The sequence below is a fragment of the Chanodichthys erythropterus genome, chromosome 9 (assembly GCF_024489055.1).
Source record: "Chanodichthys erythropterus isolate Z2021 chromosome 9, ASM2448905v1, whole genome shotgun sequence".
NCBI lineage: Eukaryota > Metazoa > Chordata > Actinopteri > Cypriniformes > Xenocyprididae > Chanodichthys > Chanodichthys erythropterus.
Genome location: NC_090229.1, coordinates 25,893,406 through 25,916,117, shown reverse-complemented (window position 1 = coordinate 25,916,117; position 22,712 = coordinate 25,893,406). Strand labels below are relative to the sequence as shown.

General features: G+C 37.3%; 2 protein-coding genes across 2 annotated transcripts; both read right to left on the bottom strand.

Annotated features, from left to right (window-relative positions):
* Positions 1–50: 50 nt before the first annotated feature.
* On the bottom strand, positions 51–14,937 carry hnf1a (HNF1 homeobox a). The gene is made up of 10 exons (XM_067395144.1): positions 13,999–14,937; positions 10,943–11,142; positions 10,649–10,829; positions 10,035–10,237; positions 9,703–9,851; positions 4,946–5,087; positions 4,675–4,863; positions 4,036–4,151; positions 2,574–2,658; positions 51–402 (listed from the first exon to the last, which is right to left on the bottom strand). Exons 1-10 carry the CDS (start codon positions 14,295–14,297, stop codon positions 272–274), a joined length of 1,695 nt encoding a protein of 564 aa, XP_067251245.1. The 5' UTR covers positions 14,298–14,937; the 3' UTR covers positions 51–271.
* Positions 14,938–19,238: 4,301 nt separating this feature from the next.
* On the bottom strand, positions 19,239–20,979 carry si:ch211-170d8.2 (uncharacterized protein LOC571755 homolog). The gene is made up of 3 exons (XM_067395158.1): positions 20,571–20,979; positions 19,806–19,950; positions 19,239–19,662 (listed from the first exon to the last, which is right to left on the bottom strand). Exons 1-3 carry the CDS (start codon positions 20,977–20,979, stop codon positions 19,296–19,298), a joined length of 921 nt encoding a protein of 306 aa, XP_067251259.1. The 3' UTR covers positions 19,239–19,295.
* Positions 20,980–22,712: the final 1,733 nt, after the last annotated feature.

The following is a 22,712-nucleotide window of genomic DNA, read 5'->3' as shown; positions in this document are numbered from 1 at the left end:
TTTTTTGCAAGAATTTATTAGTCACATTTTGAAACCTAAAACTAATCATATACATGTTCACACAAGAGTCTATTTTAAATGAAAGCTTAACTCCTTTTATTGAGTATAATTTAAGGTTTTGTGACAAACATCATCATTATCATGCGTAGGCAGCAGATAGCAATATAGCAGTTTGGATTTTTACAAGGACAGATCATTGTTTTTCATTGTTTTCTCATATGCACCAGCTCTCCGCAGCTTTTGAAAGTGGTATTGTCATCAGTAGCTGCAGCTATTGTGCAGTAGAGACCATCTGTGTAGGGATGTAAGGGTCGATGTCCCCTGGCGAAGAGGAGAGCAGGTGTGAAGGATGGGTTTCACTTGTCTGGGTCTGAGGGTAGAGCTCCAAACTACCCGAAGATGCTGGAAATTTAAAGGTGAAGTGTGTAAGATTGTTTTATGTTAAAATACATTCACTTAATTAATTTTATTGTACATTGACTGCTATTTAATAGTATGCCATTCGTGGGTTTATCTCCCCCAAATTTGTAAACATTGAGCCTTCCAGACACCTAAACAATGAGAGCGGTCCACTCAGATGTGTCACGCCAGGTTCACACATACTCTGTTTGCAGTACGTATGCGGTGCAGGAGCAGCACATGCTTAGACGCGTTTGCAGTGCACTGCTGATTCACGCTTTAAACACAATAAATATAAACAACGCAGGATTTGATTCGTTACTTCTATATAGAGTTATATATTAAGATGCTCAAGCAGGTGGCAAAATACTTCTCTTACATACATCTTTAGTAATCACAAATACTTTAACTTACCATCCACACCAACAGCTGAAGAAATTCTCCCATGCTTTTTCTTTTGTGTTTAAATCTTTATATGAAGTCCTGCGGGTCATACAACACTTCATGTTTTTCCACCTCACTGATTAGACGATCGTCATCCATTGTAGCTTTCTTGTTCCGAGTGTAGTTCTCCGACCACCAGCATGTCACACAGCATGCTGTGTAATGTATCTCACGTTTAAAAAATGTACTTGGATATAATTTTTTACCGCATTACTTATAAGTGTTCTGCTTTCTTAGCTTTACTCTGGGCTTAAAGTAAGAAGATTAGGCTACTGTGCAAAAAAAAGTAGTATACTTTAAAGAAACACTCCAACTTTTTGAAAATAGGCTCATTTTTCAACTCCCCTAGAGTTAAACAGTTGAGATTTACAGTTTTCGAATCCATACAGCCTATCTCTGGGTCTGGCGGTACCAGTTTTAGCATAGCTTAGCATAGTTCATTGAATCTCATTAGACCGTTAGCATCTCATTCAAAAATGACCTATCTTCTAAATCCGATTCAATGAACTATGCTAAGCTATGCTAAAAGTGTTACCGCCAGACCCGGAGATCGGCATTAAGGATTCGAAAACTGTAAATCTCAACTGTTTAACTCTAGGGGAGTTGGAAAACGAGCCTATTTTCAAAAAAAAAAAAGTGGAGTGTTCCTTTAATTATATGCACTTATGGTAAAATTACTATATTTTCATGTCCAACCGTGTTCATTTTGACCAGAACCATGCGTTATCACTTTAATTCAGCGTGTACAGCACAGCAAAACTAGACTGGTCGTGCCATATCGGTGTGCAGTGTGAATGCTCTAACCTGTTAACATGGTCACAGATATTATGTGTGAACCTGGCATCAGTCGCTTTTCAGCTCAACCTATAGTGAGAGTTTGGGGCGTGGCTTCTGTAGCAGGCGGAGCCAAAGAGTGGTTTGCCGGTGTGGTGAATAATCGAGTCCTTAAGAACCCCGAGTGATCCCATTAGTTCAGCAGAGTTTTAATGGGTATTATTTTTAGCGGCTGATTATAATTCCTGCAAAATGACGTTATGATTTACATAGTTTACAATGCGTTATAATGGAGGCTCGATTTCTCGATTTCTCATGTGGGACCATGACTGCTACATGGGGAAAAGAAAATAGGTGTGTTCGACTTGAAGCGTTGCTGCACAAATCAATTGGTGTATGACATCCGCAAAATTCCACTAGAGCGATTCAAAAGCATATATAGCCGTCCACTCTCTAATCGCTCTCGCGGTACTTTGATGTCGGTCAGTGCAGTGCCGCTTCAAGTCGAATACACCTGTTAACTTAAAAAGACCAAACAGGTTGGGTCATTGAGATGTACAAGTTTATAATGTGTACTCTGCTTCAAACATTTGTAGCGCGTCATGTCAGAAATGTGCAGATATGTTTATTATAAGTCACTCGTGTCCGCTCTGGCTTACTCAACTGTTTACTTATGACACATAGCAACACAGCTAAAGGTATTCCTAATATATTGAACGTTTCATTGTAAGTACTATAGCCTAATTTTACCTGGTGAGACATGCCTTCACAAGCACCAGTAAGAGCTATGTTTGTGATGTTTAAGTTGTTTAAAAATATTGCAATTCTGCTAGGTGCCACTAGTGTCGCAGAAACAACATACTTCATTTTAAGTAAAGGAGAATCATACATGGGTAATGGTTTCATAGTAGTAACATTTGAATTTGGCTAATGTAAGCACAGGGTTTGTAGCCTACCTGGTTCTGGTGAAGTGGATTGCAGATGTAAAGACTCCTCTTCGATGGGAGTGTCTGTGTGACCCTCAGGATCTGAGGTGAGAATCTGATCAGGAGAAAAATGAAAGAATTGCTGTAGATTCATATAGTTTTTCTTGGCAATTAAAGGTAAAAGCTGTTTTGAACTCCTGTAACCGTTTTGATTTGAATCACCATAAATAGTAATTAATGAAAGTATTCTTGTTGCTTCATAACATTTAAAGGTGCTCTAGAACTTTTTTTTAAAAGATGTAATATAAGTGTAAGGTGTCCCCTGAATGTGTCTGTGAAGTTTCAGCTCAAAATACCCCATAGATTTTTTTTTATTCATTTTTTTAACTGCCTATTTTGGGGCATAATTAGAAATGAGCCGATTCAGGGTGTGTGGCCCTTTAAATCTGGTGCTCCACGCCCCAAGAGCTCGCGCTTGCCTTGAACAACATAAAAAAAGTTCAAACGGCTAATATAACCCTCAAAATGGATCTTTACAAAGTGTTCATCATGCAGCATGTCTAATCTTAAGTAATCGCGTAAGTGCAGTGTTTATTTTGATGTTTACATTGATTCTGAATGAGTTTGAGGCTGTGATCCGTGGCTAACGGCTAATGCTACACTGTTGGAGAGATTTATAAAGAATGAAATTGTGTTTATGAATTATACAGACTGCAAGTTTTTAAAAATGAAAATAGCGACGGCTCTTGTCTCCGTGAATACAGTAATAAACGATGGTAACTTTAACCACATTTAACAGTACATTAGCAACATGCTAATGAAACATTTAGAAAGACAATTTACAAATATCACTAAAAATATCATGTTATCATGAATCATGTCAGTTATTATTGCTCCATCTGCCATTTTTTGCTATTGTTCTTGCTTGCTTACCTAGTCTGATGATTCAGCTGTGCACAGGTCCAGACGTTAATACTGGCTGCCCTTGTCTAATGCCTCAATCATGGGCTGGCATATGCAAATATTGGGGGCGTACACCCCGACTGTTACGTAACAGTCGGTGTTATGTTGAGATTCGCCTGTTCTTCGTTGGTCTTTTAAACAAATTAGATTTATATAAGAAGGAGAAAACAATGGAGTTTGAGACTCACTGTATGTCTTTTCCATGTACTGAACTCTTGTTATTTGACTATGCCAAGATAAATTAAATTTTTGAATCTAGGGCACCTTTAAGGTTGAACCACATGGACTATTTTAACTTTGTCTTTAATACCTTTCTGGGCCTTGAAAGGTGCAATGATGTTGCTGCCTATGTGTGGTTCAGAACCCTTTTGGATTTCATCAAAAATATATTAATTTATGTTCCGAAGATGAACAAAGGTCTTGCGGGTTTGGAACGACATGAGGATGAGTAATTAATGACAGAAATGTCTTCTTTTTTTTTTGGGGGGGTGAACTAACGCTGTGTGATGAGATTATGTTTGGTTCTTGCCTGTCGAACAGCTGTGAGGTTTGTCAGTGTCCCAATGCTGCTGCTGTCTGCGATGACCATAGCCTGGGACAGGAGACTGGAGGAGGGGTAAGAGCTCAGGTCTGCTTTGCTATACACTGAAACACACAATATTAAAGCAGAATTTTGGTTAAAGTCCACGCTGTTTCTCTGAAATGAGACAAACAAGGTCTTTGCATGGTTCTTGTCCATTCAAAACTCATCGCCGCCATGCTAGTATTGTTGTGTAATAGCTAAAGTGTTCTGACTACTACTGTAGTTAGTATGTTGCTACACTACTGATCAAAAGTTTGAAATAATTATAATTAACAGCATTTCAGCATTCCTTGCTGAAAAAGTGTTAATTTATTTTATTTTTTCCCCAAATCTTACTTGTCCCAGTCTTTTGAATGGTAATGTATCATGGTTTTCCATAAAAATTTTAAGCAGAACAGCCAAAATTAATAAGAAATGTTTCTTATTCCAAACTTTTGACCTCTAGTGTATGTGGTTGTTAGGATTTTCTGGGTGGTTATAGGGAATCGCTAGATGGAAGTCAAAAATGTCCCCCCATAATAATAGTAATGCTTGCCTTAGAAAGTACCACTAATGAATTACTTATGTTACTAATTAAGTACTTACTGTGGCATGGGAACTGTGCCATTGTTGCCATGAAGGAACTTGGGCTAATGTGAGACTGGAGCTGCTGTGCTATTGGCTGCTGAGGTGAGGCTTGAAGCTGCTGCTGAAACGAGATTGGCTGAAGGGTGGTAAACCCTCCCCCCATGTTGTTGATGACAGGGACCGTCTGTGGTTGAGAGGACGTCAAACCTACAGTAAAAGACATGTGTTAACATGAATTAGCAGCATTTTGGTGTTAAACTGTCAATGTAGTTAACTGTATGCATTATACCTATGAGAAGTGAGGAGTCTCCAAGACTCATTACACTTGGTAGGGAGGCCATGATCAGTCCTGGAGGGCCAGCGGAGGATCCGGACACACCGTGCAGGGAAGTGAGAGTACTGACAGGAGGTAAGGAGCCACCACCAGATACCTAAGAGAGGAAATAAAAACTCAGACTGTCAGGTTTCAGCTTTCGTTTTGCATAAAGGGACAGTTGACCCCAAAAGTGAAAATTCTTTCATCATATAGGGAAGATTTTTTTTTTTTTAAATGTCTCACCCCCGGTTTCATAGACGAGGCGTAAACTAGTCATAGGCTAAAATGCATGTTTGAGCTGTTGTAAATGAAAGTAACTTGGATCTTAAAATAGGTCAGTGCCATTGTTTTGTCTCAAGATGCACACCAGTAATGTTTTTTTCTAGTGAATGTTTATAAAAGCTACTTAAATATCCTAATTGAACTCAGGCTTAATCCTGGCTTAGGCTAAGCCCTGTCTGTGAAACCGAGCCTCAGTTTTTGTCCATACAATCAAAGTCAAAGTGGTCCAGTGTTGTTTTGACTACTATAGAATGGACAAAAACTGTTGAAACATTCTTTAAAATATCTTTTGTGTCTTGCAGAACAAAGACATTTTTACAGGCTTGGGTGACATGAGGGTGAGTAAATGATGACAGAATTTACATTTTGGGGCAAACTGTTTGCAGTGTTGTATTTGTCCATTTTTTTTTATTATTTTGAATACAAAGATAAGTAATGATCAGAAAAAGTATTTAAATTGTAGTATGACTCAGTTTCAGTATCATGTTAAAAGCTTAAAAATGTTTAATAATGGCATTAACTAAAGCAAATTAGAATTGCACCTTATTAAATGCTGATAAAGACTGTAAAGAGAAATTATCTCTTTTTGAGCTATGTGGTTATAAAATGTCACTACATTTAAAATTATGTAAAAAATGTGAAAATGTCTTAATATTAAAATATCACATAGTTAATGCATAATATATTCATTTCAAATAAGAAATGGCAGCAAGTCAGCATCATAATGAGCGAGCTATTGAATCATTCTATTCATTCAAAATAACTGATTCATTCAGGAATGAAGCAAGTGAGTCATGACTTTATGAATTGGTCATTGAATCATTCAGTCATCCGATTTGTTCAAAACGGGGATCATTCAGGAATGAAACAGATGTGTGTTGCTCAAAGACGTGCTAGGCGTCTGCTATCAAGTTTGAAACTATTTTAGTTGGTGAATAAAGAGCAAAAACAAACAATACTGTGTCTAAAATTTAAGTCAAACTATTGAATGAAATCAACATCACATGTGCAATCATGCCGATATTCGGGGAAAACAACATTTACACCATTTGTTATACATGTGGTGTAATGCGTTTTTTAAGCCCTGTTAAAGGTATGGTAGGCAATTTCGGAAAGGCTAGCAATAGCAAGCTAGCTTTGAAAGCATAAGGTCCCATCCTCCCTTCAGAGTCACGCCTTCTCCAAAAGACATGAATGCGCATAACAGAGTCTGCTATAGGGCTGGGCGATATATCGCATGCGATTGTCACGTGCATTTCGTCAGTAAAGCCGGTTCCCTGATTACCGCTAAATCGCCATCACCTGCTTTCAAATGGAGCTGCATTTACAGTTTTTTCCAATTGCTAACACACTAAAATGACATGCACAGCACAATTATTTAAACTGACACACAGAGAGCAAAACTTCTTCTCAAGTCTCCAAAAGTCTAAACACCTTTTCTGTTTTACACACATTTTGCATTTCAAAATAGCACTTTTTAAATTCACTAAATACAGTTCTCTGCATAAGACACAACAATCTGACATAAAGTCACATGTTTGCCATTTCAAAACACTGCCATTCAAAATGACACTACATGAGCTAATTGGCCAATTACATGTGCCACCTGGCCAAACACCTCAGTGGTTAATTGTTAACACTTCAATCAGGATGTAAGCACTATGAAAAGACCACAGGTGAGAACCTTTTTTTTTACAACAACAATGGAAGACATTGCAGAGAGAGGAAGAGGAAGAGGAAGAGGAAGAGGAAGAGGGAGGTTGAGGTTGAGAATAAGAGGGGGAGGAAGAGTGAGAGGTAGGGGTAGAGCAGGTAGAGGAGTTCATGGCCAAAGAAGACAAACACTTTCAAATGAAATCAGAGCAACCTTAGTAGATCATGTCATCAACCATGGGTTGACAATGCGTGAGGCTGGACAGAGAGTGCAGCCAAACTTGAGCCGTTTTACTGTCGCCTCTGTCATCCGGACCTTTAGACTGGAGAACAGGTATGTAACCAAAATTTCATGTAGTACACATGTAGTATACCCCTTGTCATAGTGTATCAGTTGGGTGACACCTGTTTACTTAGTGTATGACATCAGCCATTCATGAACTGTACAAGTTTCCTGTACAATGTACTCTACTGTGGGGGAAAATATTTAGGCTGCATTGTCCAAGCCCTATATATATTATTTTATTTTTTCTAAAGGACTGAGAGACGACACCATGGTGGAGGAAGGGGCCAAATGTTCACCGGGGTACAGGAAGCTGCCATTGTAAACTTGGTTTTGGAAAATAATGAAATCAGATTACGAGAAATTCAAAGCCACATCATCCAAGACAACACCTTATTCAACAACATTCAACGAGTTAGTCTGTCCACATTGGCTCGCATTCTCAAGCGAAACCAAATCAGAATGAAACAACTTTATAAGGTGCCGTTTGAGAGAAACTCTCAAAGAAACAAAGAGTTCAGACGAGCATATGTGGATGTAAGTACTATATTGACTGCAGTACACTACACACAACATTGTTTCCCAGTGTACTGGATAACACCATATTGAGTGATTTTTGTTCTTTGTTTTCAGGGAGTACTGGAAATGGATGCTCATGCAATCCCACATGAGTTCATCTTTATAGATGAGGCTGGGTTCAACCTAGCAAAGACCAGAAGAAGAGGGAGAAACCTCATTGGCCACAGAGCCATTATAGATGTTCCTGGCCAACGTGGTGGGAACATCACAATGTGCGCTGCCATCTCCAATATGCATGGTGTCCTCCACCGTCATGCCAAACTTGGACCATACAACACAGCCCATATTCTCACATTTCTGGACAGACTTCACAACATTCGCATACCACCAGAGCGTATGAATGATGCAGACCATCAAAGAAACCGGTACGTTGTAGTATGGGACAACGTGAGCTTTCATCGTGCAGCCCCAGTCCAAAACTGGTTTGCTGACCACCCAACATTTCTCGTGCAATACCTCCCACCATACTCACCATTTCTGAACCCCATAGAAGAATTCTTTTCGGCATGGCGGTGGAAGGTATACGACCGGCAGCCCTTTGTGCGCATGCCTCTTGTGCAGGCCATGGAAGAGGCATGTGATGAGATTGATGTGGGTGCAATTCAGGGATGGATAAGGCACTCAAGGCGCTTCTTCCCTCGATGTCAGGCAAGGGAAGATATTGCCTGTGATGTTGACGAGGCGTTGTGGCCAGACCCGGCTGTGCGGCAAGATGCTGCCTAATTATTTTTCTTTCTTTTTTTTTCTTTTTTTTTGTTTTTTTTTTACTGTAATATATTTTTTTTCAGAAATTCTTTTTCAGTTTACTTTTTTTGTAAGAATATTTTTGTTCAGTCCCATGTAAATATATCTGCTGTGCTTATGTTGTACTGACTTGTTTACTGTAGTGAAGGAAAAAAAATAAAAATGTTGCAACAGCATGTGTGTGTATCTGCAAATATTTCTGTGCATGTGAACAATCTGATACATATTTTAGTATTATGGCAAAGCATACTAAAGATGGGAGTGCTTTTCATTATGCCCAACAGTGTGTAGGTGGTTAGGCAAAAATCTGGTAATATGAATGAAGTGTGTGCCATTTCATGCAAAAGTTTGATTTTGATAATGTTATGTGTAGTTTCGGTTGCAGTGCTTCATTTTGCAGGATATATGAGGTATTTTGCAGTTTGGGTGTGTGGTTTTGTGAATTGTGTTAAGTGTTTTGATAAAACCAGACTAGTTTGAAAAATTGTGTGTTAGCAATTGGAAAAAACTGTAATAGACAGAGCCGTAGATTACTGATAAGCCACGCAATATCGCGTTCATATCGCAGATGAATCGCCTTCGATAATGAACGCGATATTGCGTAGCTTGTCAGTGAACTACGGTACTGTCTATTAAATGGCGCTCCATTTGAAAGCAGGTGATGGCGATTTAGCGGTAATCAGGGAACCGGCTTTACTGAAGAAATGCGCGTGACAATCGCATGCGATTAATCGTGCAGCCCTAGTCTGCTAAGCATAATGCGAGATGGCGTTAAATTACTTCATGCCTCAAAGCACATAACATTACAATAATAATGAACATAAACAACTTACAAAGCTCTTACTTGTACCACCTGACTGCTGCAGATTCATTTTGGCGTTGACAGAAATGCAAAAGTCTGAGTCTGAAGACGTGATGTCTGCGCGAGCAGGGTGCGTGGAGGTATGGAAATATATGTTGACAGGCAGATAGGATATGTTTTTTTATATATATTTAGATCACTTCTATTATTGATTGCTATCACGATGTGAAGAGAGTTTCAACCAATATAACAAAAAGTGTTTATAAAAAAATATTGCCTACCCTACCTTTAATTACCGACCTGCTTACCGTTATTGTGATCACATACTGTTCCTTTTATCTCACTAATTTATTTTGATATGCGTCAAGAAGTGTATTTTGTTCTCACTGGTTTGTGATGGTGTGTATCCAGGAGTGTATGACTGGGTTCTAGCTGAACTGGACTGGCTAGACGACCGCTGCCAGCCCTGTCTTCACCACTGGAGCTTCTCATTGTGCCCAAACTCTCACACAGCACTGACTGGCTGTACTTCAGAACTTGACAGTGAATGAAAAAAAGAGAAAGGTTGGTAAAACAGGTCAGATTCTGGGAGAACTCTTCTATGTCATTAAAAATAAACCCATTGGACATTAAAAAGGCTTCAAAATAAGTGTAATTTTATGTGCAAATAACAAAGCATCAGTCAACAGATGGTATATGGAGCTTGAATGACTTCGTACCTGGTGAAGGACTAGATGGTAGAGTCTGTCCTGTGGAGGAAGCAGATTGGCTGCTGTAGGGCACGTCCAGTGCCAGTTTGTGGCGAAAGGCCTCCTCTTTACGCCGATTCGCAAACCAATTATATACACGAACCTCTGTGACCAAATTAGAGCCCAGGCCAGCCAGTTGAGAAGGAGAAACTCCCCTCTGAAGACACTCCGCTCTAAAACACACATGCATTCATTCGACTGATATTACCCAGCTTCCGCTTACCACATTTGAGTGTACATCATGTACATTCACTGATCAATGTTTATATGTGAATAAAAGCCTAAATTAAATCTGTTCATCGTATAAAGTGATCATATCTCTTCAGGAGACTTGTATTAAACCGCTTTCTTTTGGATTTCTTTTGTGGATGTTTTAAAGCTTCAGAGTTTTGGGTGAATAAACTTACAATGGAGGAACAGAAATCTCTTAGATTTCATTAAAAATGTCTTTATTTGTGTTTGTCTTATGAGTTTGGAATGACATGGAGATAAATAAATGTTGAGAGAATTTTAGTTTTTGGGTGAACTAACCCTTTAAAATAAGTTTGGGTTATGGCACCCAGTTCACTCCTGTGTTCATTTACCTGTTGCACTCTTCCACCAATCCCTCCCTCTCCTCCTTACTGGGGTTCTTCTGTCGTTCATAAGCCTGGAACAGGATTTGCTGGGAGGCGGGACCCCATTTGAATCGATTCCTCCGTCCCTTTCTTACATCCTCCCCGGATTCCTCTCCTGACATGACACCTCGACTGGCATTGGTGAATTCTGCATTTATCAGTGTGAGAGATTAATTCATTCATTCATTCTGATAGTGTAAATCTTGAAGGAGTACTAAAACAAAATCTTGTAAATGAGCAATAAGAAATGGTCATACTCACGTTGACTGATCTCTGTCTGTTTCTTGATGTACCAGCTGTACAGGGCGGCACGCTTTTGATTCTTCATGGGTGTGCCCTTGTTGAGGTGCTGGGAGAGATGGGATTGGTTGAGGCCAGTGGACTCCACCACCTCTCTCTGTGGTAGGTTGTGCTGCTGCATGTAACTCTTCACTATTTTAGCCACATGCCAGGGATCCTCTCTAACACACACCGACACATTAATATATTATAATATGTATCTCCAAACAAGTTCTCATAAAAGTGCATGAACAGCATGTTTATTTCTGGATAATTCTAAGGAAATGGTACCATTTGTGCCAGCAGAGTTAAGGATTTCTTAAATTAACAATCTTTCAACAATCATAATTTCCTATCTTAAATATGTTATTACAGCCTTATAAAATATTCTGTATTCCATATTTATTTTAACTATGTCAGAGTAATTTTTAAAACTTTTGGGGTCAGTAAAGTCTTTTTTTTTTTTTTTTAATACTTTTATTCAAAGGTAATTTAATTTAATTAAATTGATTAAAAGTGACCATAAAGATTTATAATGTTACAAAATATTTCTATTTCACAGAAATACTGTTCTTTTGAACTTTATATTCATCAAAGAATTTCTAAAGTATCATGGGACACTGGAGTAATGATGCTGGAAATTCAGCTTTGCATCACAGGAATACATTGTATTTTAAAATAAATTCAAATAGAAAACATATATTTTAAATAGTAATAATATTTTATAATATTTCTGTTTTACTGTCTTTTTGATCAAATAAATGCAGCCATGTTGAACATGAGACTTCTTTCAAAAATATTTAAAAATTACCTACCCCAGTCTTTTGAATGGTAGTGTATAACTCAATAAATTCTGGTATTACAAAAAAAAAAATATAAAAAATGTAATCAACTTGCAAATTTAAATGCGTTACATTAAATGACGTCCTCAGTAAACACAAATAATACTGATAAAGAATAAAGAAAAAAAAAGTGTCTCTTTATGAGCCATGTGGTCAAATAAATCTGATATTACTCCATTAAAGATATCATAAGCAGAAAAAAATACTTTTTTTAATTTTTCTCAGAACATTAGAAAACATTACATAGTAAAAGCATAAAATTTGAATTTTAGTACAAGTTAAAATTCAATTTTTAATGCATAAACCCATTAAAATGTAATGGTGAACATACATTTTATATACACTACCGTTCAAAAGTTTGGGATCGGTAAGATTTTTAATATTTTTAAAAGAGGTTTCGTCTGCTCCCCAAGATTGCATTTATTTAATTAAAAATACAGTAAAAACAGTAATATTGTGAAATATTATTACAATTTAAAATAACTGTTTTCTATTTGAATATAATATAAAATGTAATTTATTTCTATGTTGGAAAAGCTGAATTTCTCCAGTCTTCAGTGTCACATTGTCCTTCAGAAATCATTTTAGTATGATGATTTGCTGCTCAAGAAACATTTATTATTATTATCAATGTTAAAAACAGTTGTATACTTTTTTTTTTTTTTTCAGGATTCCTTGATGAATAGAAAGTTCAAAAGAACAGCATTTATCTGAAATACAAAGCTTCTGTAGCATTATACATACCGTTCAAAAGTTTGGAGTCAGTAAGAATTTTTATTTTTATTTTTTTTTAGAAGAATTTAAAGAAATTTTTTCTCAGCAAGGATACATTAAATCGATCAAAAGTGACAGTAAAGACATTTATAATGTTACAAAAGATTATATTTCAAATAAATGCTGTTCTTTCTATTCATCAAAGAATCCTGAAAAAAAATATTGTACACAAATATTTTGAACATCTGTACACAATAAATGTTTCTTGAGCAGCAAATTGACATATTAGAATGATTTCTGAAGGATCATGTGACACTGAAGACTGGAGTAATGATGCTGAAAATTCAGCTTTGCCAACACAAGAATAAATTACATTTTAAAATTTTAAATTGTAATAATATTTCACAATATTACAGATTTTACTGTATTTTTAATTAAATAAATCCAGCCTTGGTGAGCAGACAAAACTTAAAGAAACTTAAAGAAACTAAACGTATGTATATATACATATGTATGTATATATAAGACAGAGACACACACAGTACACTAATGTTGCCTGTAAACAACCCTACAATATATTCGGAACATTTTATTTATTTATTTATTTATTTATGTATTTATTTAAATTCAAGAAAGAATAAAATCTTGATTAAGACAAAAAAACTTTTGATCAAGACTATCTTTAAAAAAAATGTTGAGAGAAGGGTGAGGGGGAAGAGGAACGATAATATAGAGGTAGAGAGGGTGCAATGTTTACACTGTAAGATAAGCCAAGAGACAAAGGGCCAAAGTCCAGGAAAAGAGATCGCAAATAACCCTTGTGAAAGCAATAAAAACACACAAAGCCTTACAAACACACAGACATATCCAAAAGCGACGCATTTTACCTATACAAATCACTCTCACATAAAGCAGCCCTTTGATATTTAAGTAAAGTGCATTACAAATACATTTTATCACTGTTCAAAGAGCTACAAATTTGGAAACAAACCTCCCTTCACAACAGCACTATCTTTACAATATCACCACAGTCATGTGTACACAAACACACGCACACACACACACAGAGCGATGGACACTGTGTCACTCTGTTAATTTTAACCAGTGGATGTAGCTCATTTATTAAAAAGATAGAAATGGCCAGAGAATAATGAATAGGGTGGGTAATTAGTAACTAAAAAAGGTGGAACCTCCTTTATATTCACCCCATCAGTTGGGAAGCAGAGCATTATAGGAGAGAGGAAGCCAATGAAAAGGAATAGAAGAGAGAAGACCTCAGATGTGCCAGAGAAAAGAAGGTTTAATCAGGAAACTGTGGAGTAAAATGCTAAGTTGAGATTGTAGATTTAGGTCATTTTCTATGATGTTTCTTTAGAAGAGCAACATTTGAGGCACTAAAGTCTGATTAGATGGTTCAGCATGTGTGTTTTGGATCAAGTTTGGATTGATTGAAAGTGTATTAGAAGACACCTGGAGACTTACTGCAACAGCTGGTCGACTTCAGCCCTTTGCCTCGCGGCCTCCTCCGGCGGAAGCCTCTCCAGATCACGGAAGATGGGTGGAGGATTTTCCATCTCTCCCTCCTCCGAGCTCTCGCCGTCGGCCCGGTCCGTCCTCTCGGCACCGGTCGAGGCCCGTTCTCGCTCCAGATCTCCCATGGCCTGGATCAGCAGCTCTTTTGACAGTCCCGAGCCCAGCAGAGACCACACCAGCTGCTCCTGCAAGGCCGACAGACGGCCACTTCGTTCTCCTCCTGCTCTCCTACCTTCTCCTCCCTCCATCTCTAGTGTTCGGAGATGTTTTAGCAGCCGTTGTTCTTCTTTAATTTGCTCACACACAGTTCGTGTGCAAACAGACGTACACACACAAGGCAAAACAGTTATCGGACGCGTTCAATATTCACCTGTTTCCCAGGGTTTGAGTTCAGTAGACTGAGCTTGTTTTCATTTTCTTTATTCTTTTCTCTTCCCTTGTTTTCTAGTGTTCCTCTGTTTCTGCTCCTGTATTAAGTCTAGACACCTGTTGTCGTTTTGCTTTGAAATCTGATTTTTTTGCTACTTGCTTTTCTCTTCATCCCCTCCTCCTTACTCTGTCGCTCTCTCTCTCTTTCTCTCTCCCTCTCTCTGTGAACTTTGGCCTCGGCCTGTGTTGAGGGCAAAGTGTAGAGTCTAACCATTCAGTGAAAATGAACATTACAAACACATTCTACACTCACACTGTCATATTGCTTGAGAGTCTTTAAAGTGAAATTTGAGATTCCTGTTTACACGTCCACATTACATCCTGTGCATATGGCTTTTTTTTAAAGCTTCTCGCACTTTTATTTTCCAGGGCTACATTTTTTTTTTATTATTATTATTAAAACTAACTTTTTTTTTTTTTTTTTTTTTGTATGAAAATCACTATGAAATGCTATTATTTCTTACTTTTATCTGCGCCCTTTAAAGGGTTAGTTCACCCAAAAATGAAAATTCTGTCATGTATTACTCACCCTCATGTCGTTCCACACCCGTAAGACCTTCGTTTATCTTCGGAACACAAATTAAGATATTTTAGTTGAAATCTGATGGCTCCATGAGGCCTCCATAGGGAGCAATGACACTTCCTCTCTCAAGATCCATAAAGGTACTAAAAACATATTTAAATCGGTTCATGCGAGTACAGTGGCTCAATATTAATATTATAAAGCGACGAGAATATTTTTTGAGCGCCAAAAAAAACAAAATAACTTATTTAGTGATTGCCGATTTCAAAACACTGATTCAGGAAGATTTGGAGCACAAATGAATCAGTGTTGAATCTGCTGTTCGGAGCGCCAAAGTCACATGATTTCAGCTGTTGGCAGTTTGACACGCGATCTGAATCATGAATCGACACACAGATTCATTTGTGCTCCGATGCTTCCTGAAGCAGTGTTTTGAAATCGGTCATCACTATATAAGTCGTTATTTTGTTTTTTTGGCGCTCCAAAAATATTTTCATCGCTTTATAATATTAATATTGAGCCACTGTACTCACATGAACTGATTTAAATATGTTTTTAGTACATTAATGGATCTTGAGAGAGGAAATGTCATTGCTCCCTATGGAGGCCTCACAGAGCCATTGGATTTCAACTAAAATATCTTAATTTCTGTTCCGAAGATTAACAAAGGTTTTACGGGTGTGGAATGGCATGAGAGTGAGTAATAAATGACAGAATTTTCATTTTTGGGTGAACTAACCCTTTAAGATATTTTTGATGAAATCTGAGGGTATCTGAACCACACATAGGCAGCAATGACATTGTACCTTTTGAGGTCCAGAAAAGTAGTAAAAACGTTAAAATAGTCAACGTGACTACAGTGGTTCAATAATGCTATGAAACGATGAGAATAGTTATTGTGCGTGAAAACAAAACAAAAATAATGACTTTATTTAACAATTTGAACTGTTGTCATACATAGTTGATTCCATGTTTACGTCTGAACGCCAGCTCAGTATTGGCCGGTTCCTGCGTCAGCATCACAGGCATGCGTTGTGCTGCTCACATGTACAGCAGAGCTTAGGCCAATAATGAGCCGGTGTTCTTACTTTTTTAACAATGTTACCTTTCTGGACCTCAAAAGGTGCAATGACATTGCTGCCTGTGTTTGGTTCAGATACCCTCTGGTTTTATCTAAAATATCTTAATTTGTGTTCCGAAGATGAATGAAGGTCTTACAGGTATGGAATGACATGAGGGTGAGTAATAAATGACAAATTTCATTTTTGGGTGAACTAACCCTTTAAGTATACATTTTATTTGATAGATTTTATTGTTTCACTCTTGTTCCAGACTCAGACATTCAATTTTAAACTATAAACATTTATCATAAAAATATTTTTGCATTTTCTAAATTATGATAATCTTAATAAAGAGTGAAATAAACGGTTTTAATATTTATTATTTACACAAATTATGATTTCTCCTCAGCTATGATGTCATTTTCAGCATGTCTGGCAATTTGACTGCATGACTAGCAAAAAACATTACTAAATGTTTATCAGAAGTTAGTGTAGGCCTATTTGTTTAGCAAGAAGACAATAGTGTCAGTGAAGAGTTTGAAATGAAATATGCCAGTGGTTCTCATAGGGAGCTTAAAGCTGAATTACAATTTTAACTGTAAATTTAAATTCTAATTGTAATTAATTTTGTGAAAATGTTGTACAGTTTGATTTCAAGACCTGAAAAAGCCATGTGCGGGTATGTTTACACAACAACAATGTACTAAAAATGAAAAAGCATTTTTCGTATATAGACAACAACATTGTCAAAATGTTCCCTGTTCACACGGATGCGCGAAAATGACTAAAAACCCTGTTATGAATGTCAGGCCAGTAGTTGGCAGTGTCACTTTGTAAAGAAACACTATGTGCCTATAGACTGAACAGTCACCGTTTTTCACAAATTCGTGTTTTTGTAGTTTACATATAGACATAACAGAATTATTTTCAAAAACTTGCACTTTGAAATCCATTTTCAAAAATTCACGTTTTTCTGTTTTTATTTGAAAACTGTCATGTAAATGGCCCCTAAATAAATAAAATCACAAAATGCCACAGGCTTCTTTCTGTCGCTGTTGGGATGTAGTAAAACACACTGCTACACAGATGTAGCAAAAAACATTTGGGTTGTGTTTGCATTTTCTTGTCACTGCATGGCCATAATTTGAAATCAGTAGGCATTAAATAGTGTCATGCATGTGAAAATCGAATGAGAATTGACCAAATAGTTCTAACCTGGCTCAGAAGAAGATATGAATCATGCATTTGTGGCTGTTTTTCTAGTGATTAAGGGATGATACAAGACTTCCTCACCTTACAAATGGCAAATGCTATCAAAAATGCATTATTTTTGGAATCAGCAACACATGCAGGGTGGTGAGCTTTCATACCTGTCTCCATTCATGTGGCATCAGAGGCTGAGGTGTTTCAGGTCAAGTAAACTTGATAAAGTCCTCTCACCTCCTGCCTCTGTCAATTTCACAACACACATTTGGTTCAAGTTGTTCACATGCAATCGACTGTTTTTCGCTCCATTTGGAAATAATTGTATTCACTTACAATATAACTATATAACTATTGTTATACCTATCTCAAAATTAAAGTTTAAAATGTGTAACCAATTACAAAGTTGGGTATTTATAAAACAATTCATCATGAAGTTTTTAAAATTGAGTGTATAGTTCCATAAAATATTACCATATGATAATTTTACAATAACTGCAGTAAACTCACAGAGATACTATCAATGTTTCCGGGACTATGCTAGTGAAAATATGACGCACTCCAATAAAAATGTGCTTAAAAAGCCCTATAGTATAATAGAGTAATCTCTAAAAGTACAGTGCACCTGCAAAAAATCAACTTAAAGCTGCAGTCTGCGATTTTTGGCCCTCTAGCGGTTAACAAACAGAACTGCACGTGTCTTGTGGAGGAACATTCTAGCCGGAGCTACTTTTCTCTGTGTATGTCTCATAGACTGGTATGTCTATGGCGAGTCACGCAGTTACTGTGATACTCTGTGGTGGGTCCTACCAGTTATAAACGCTTATTATAAGTGTATCGTAATGATTCAGGAAAAAGACAAAAAGAAAACATGCATTACTCTTTGGAGATGTTTTAATATTAATAAAATAATTATTTTGCTCACCAAGGCTTCATTTATTTGATTAAAAATACAATAAAAACAGTAATATTGAGAAATATTATTACCATTTTCTATTTGAATATATATTTTAATGTAGCTTATTCCTGTGATGGTAAAACTGAATTTTCAGCATCATTACTCCAGTCTTCAGTGTCACATGATCCTTCAGAAATCATTCTAATATGCTGATTTGCTGCTCAAGAAACATTTCATATAACTAATGTTGAAAACAGTTGTGCTGTGTGATATTTTTGTGGAAACTGTGAAACATGTATTTTCAGGATTTTCTGATGAATAGAGTTACAAAGAACACCATTATTTGAAATAGGAATCTTTTGTAACATTATAAATGACTTTACTGTCACTTTTGATCAAAATAATGCATCCTTGCTGAATAACTTTCAATTAAAGAATCTTACTGACCACAAACTTTTGAATGGTAGTGTATTTACTAACATGTGTAAACAGGAATTGGTAAATTGTGTGCATTGCATGTTGTTAAATAGCATTGAATGCTCAACCTACTAATCAAATTTACAATCTGAAACTTTTTTTTTCTTGAATTCTCATTCAAATCTGAAAATGACCAAATTCTTATGTTCACTATGTGAGTGTGAGACCTTTCGTATTTAAATTTGACTCCTTTTCAACACCTTGAGACAAAACAGCACACTGGAAACAGGAACAGGAAGAAACAAACTATTGGACACTCACATACAACGCAAAAAAGTTTTTATATATAGAACTGTAATTATACACTATTTACATTTATCTCACAAATAACACCCATAATTTAATAAATTCAATTTACATGCTGAAGTGCATAGTGTTCCATATAACATAGGCCACTCTGAATTACAGTAAGCTCTCTAGAGCTGAAGCACCATTGTCACAGAACAATGGGAATCATTAGCAATTCTTAAAAAATAGCGAACCATCCAGGGAACATTCACACCAGGTGTTAGTGGACTGAATGGACGGAGACTTTATGGCCACAAAGAACTTGTGAAGGGGGAGCGCTAGGGATTGACAGTGTTTGGTTGGACACAGAAGCAGTTTCTAAATGTATTTGCTAAAATTACTGTTCAATATAGTTGCATATGTCTTGCTATCTGTACGTCAGAGCGATGAAGGGTGCATGTTCTAGATGTACTCCATAATTTTGACAAGGCTGTGCGATACTGTCCACTAAGCTGCAGTGTAAAGCCAGTCCCAGCTCTAAAGTGGGCTGCAGGGGGGCCGCACCATCCCTGTCCTCATTTACCTCCCCCCACACTACAGGCACTGTGTCTTGAAGGGATGGGGGTCTTTGCTGTTGGACAACGGCCCCTGGTCTGGTCAAGCCCCTCACCCGATGCATCTCCATCAGGCTCGGGCCTCTACTGGATCCTCCGATCACCAGCTGAAGAGCCTGGAAGAGGGCAAGCAGATCTACTCTCAGCTCCACGACACCATCTCTCAACCAGACACTGTACCTGCAGAGAGAAGACAACAATAGGGATGACTTTTTATTTGATTTTTTTTTTTCAGAAACTCAGTTCATTTAATTCAGTAATTCTTTGGAGAACAGTGTTAATAACAACGTTCTCACTTCATCAATCAAGTTCCTCTGCCTCACCTAGTAGGGAACCCTCGTTTCTCCAGTGAGGGGAGCACAGGTTGGATGTTGAGGTGTTGAGGGTTTGAAAAGTGAAAATGAACTTCCGCTTTCTCCAACGGTGCTGACAGCACATCCTCGCCAAGCAGAAACTCAATGGTGGAGTCTTGACAAGTCAGAAAGAGACACAAGATGTTAGGGACAGTGCTGTCACACAGTAAATATACCTACTGTAAAATATTATTTTGAGTATTATATCTACAAATGATGCATTACCCTGTTGAAAAAAACAGGCTGGTTTGGTGCTGGTGTGCTTTCAGTGACCTTATAAGGGAATTTCTGACAGTTATTTCGATGTGGCTACAAAATTGACAAAAGGCACCCTTGACTATACATATATTTTAAACAAAACATATTGTAAAATATATTTTTGATATTAATATTCAAGCTTTTTTGTCAAAACCACCCTACAAAATAAAATCCCTACTGTTGCTATCGTTACCTCAACGCTACTTCTGTTTGAGCTTCAAAAGATTTAGCCCTATTTTTGACTAAATTTAAATAACGCTGTTTTAATTTAAACCCCACAAACTTTTGTTTTACCTTCGTTTGTAGGCTTTAATACTGAATTATCTTTAATTTACATTAAAACTGTAGCTGGTGAAGCTTTATCTAACCGAAGAACAATAACAACTTCGTCGTGGGTATTATCGTGGCCTCAATCCTGGTGGGGACACCAGCACCCCATGTTTTTCAACAGGAAATCGACACAGAACTACTACTTACCCCCAACTTTTCCGCCTTGTATTCCCTTGACACTTCCACAGTGGTACCCCACTTGACAACAGCGATACACCCGTCTAACGAATCTGAAGAGGGCTTGTTCTGGGAAAACAGCACGACGTGGACCATCACTCATCGTCGATAATATCTTCAGACGGTACATCTGTCCCCAGTCACCAAGCGGAGTGGTGCTCTCCGTCCACGGGGCGCTCAGGAGGGCGCACTGGTCGTGCTCGGAGCCCGGTTCGCGACGACTCCGTCTCTGGAAGTGTCCAATCCGGATTTTACGCTCTCCTTGAAACGATGTCACCTTGCGAAGCTGCGAACGAAGCGATCGGCACTGTACTCCGATAGTAATAGCCATGAAAGCGAGGACCAGCAGTGAAACCCGTGTGCGCGTAACCGTGGCCATCTCCACATATAGTATTGCGCGCTCCGGAGATGCTCGTCTAGTGCTCTCCACGATACGACTAAAAGGGTAAATCCCCCGGCTCTGACTATAAGCTCAGTTTTTCCTGTGGAATTTGAATTCTGGCTTCTTCTGACTCTCCTCCCCCTGGTTTTGTTTGGGACCCTTAAGCAGCCATTCGCACCCCCATCGACCTTTTAAATGTGTCTGCATAATGAGGCGCCTAGAGCCCTGCCAGTTCAGTCCATTCTTATTCTCACTCCTAATGACCCTCATTACAGAACATCTGCACCATCACCAACGAGCTGCTCATTTGCAAGAGAAACAACTTGGACCAAGTGAAGCATAAAACTTTCTCCAAAGTGCCCTATACCCTGACAATAGCTCCACAACCGACAGAGAGGTAATCAGCTCTCCTGGATGCGATATAGAAACCATTCATCTGGATGCACATACACTGGCCTGATTAGTATTTGGACACTTAAGCTACACTTTGTAATTCATACTAATAGCCTACTAATGTATGAATTTAATTGCATAGATAACAAACAATCAAACCAAATTGCTTTTCTCAGAATTAACTTCACATTTGAAGTTATTTTTAACCAGGTAGTTTCAATGTTGTTACATTTGCTGAATGTGTACAAACTCAGTTCTCAAGGTCAAACAGGTGTCCTATCACAAGGTTTTTACCACAGATGTTGTTCATCACAACAATATATTCATAACTTATTTATAACTTGAAACAAACTAATTTTTGTGAAATATTTTGCCTAAAAAATGTGTGCAAGTCCTTGTAGAGCCACTTTAATATATGTATAAAATTAATAATAAAAAACAGATATGACATCCAATAAAAAGATAAAAAGATATGACATCCAAAGTATGTAAGTAAATAGATCTTTTTATTGAATCCAAAATGTTTTATTTATATTTTGCTACATATAAAGGTATTTTAAAGATTATGAAATGTCAAAAGGTCATTCGGTTTAACCGTCCAAAGGCCAATACAGCCTCTTCATTTGTGATTAAAATATCTTAAAATGTAATAACATCATATATCAACATAGTGCAAAATGGTATTAAAATTATGTGTAGAAGTCATTGCTTTGTTAGAAAGTCCGGAAAAGTGAATTTCATTGATGTCATTTGGAGTTACCAATATAAAGGGACCATTTTGGATCAAGTCATGTGGTCAATATCATGTGACAGAATGTGACATCAAAGGACCACATGGTCGTGAAGTAAATTAACTTCAAGTCTCTCGTAACTATTTGAAAAAATTATGTTTTCACTTGCTCATACGCACATCCCGAAACATCAGGTCATTCGGTACAACCGCTATAAAACATGGACAATTCTGTAATATTTTTAAAAACTTGTACTAAATATAAAATGTTTGACTGTCCTTTTGCTAGCTAGATATCAGCCTGTTAGCATTGTTGGAAAATATCGTTGTTCGGTATGACCAAAAGTGTCTTTTGGTAAATCCGAAATTTTAGTTAAACCGAATGATATATATATATTCCCCCAAGATTATTTTATGAATAGAAAAAATAAATAAACAGTATTTATTTGAAATGGAAAGCTTTTGTAACATTCTTTACTGTCTGTCACTATTGATTCATTTAATGTGTCCTTGCTGAATATGAATAAAAAAGTCTTACTGACCTCTAACGTTTGGACAGTAGTATACAGGTGCAGGTCATATAATTAGAATATCATCAAAAAGTTGA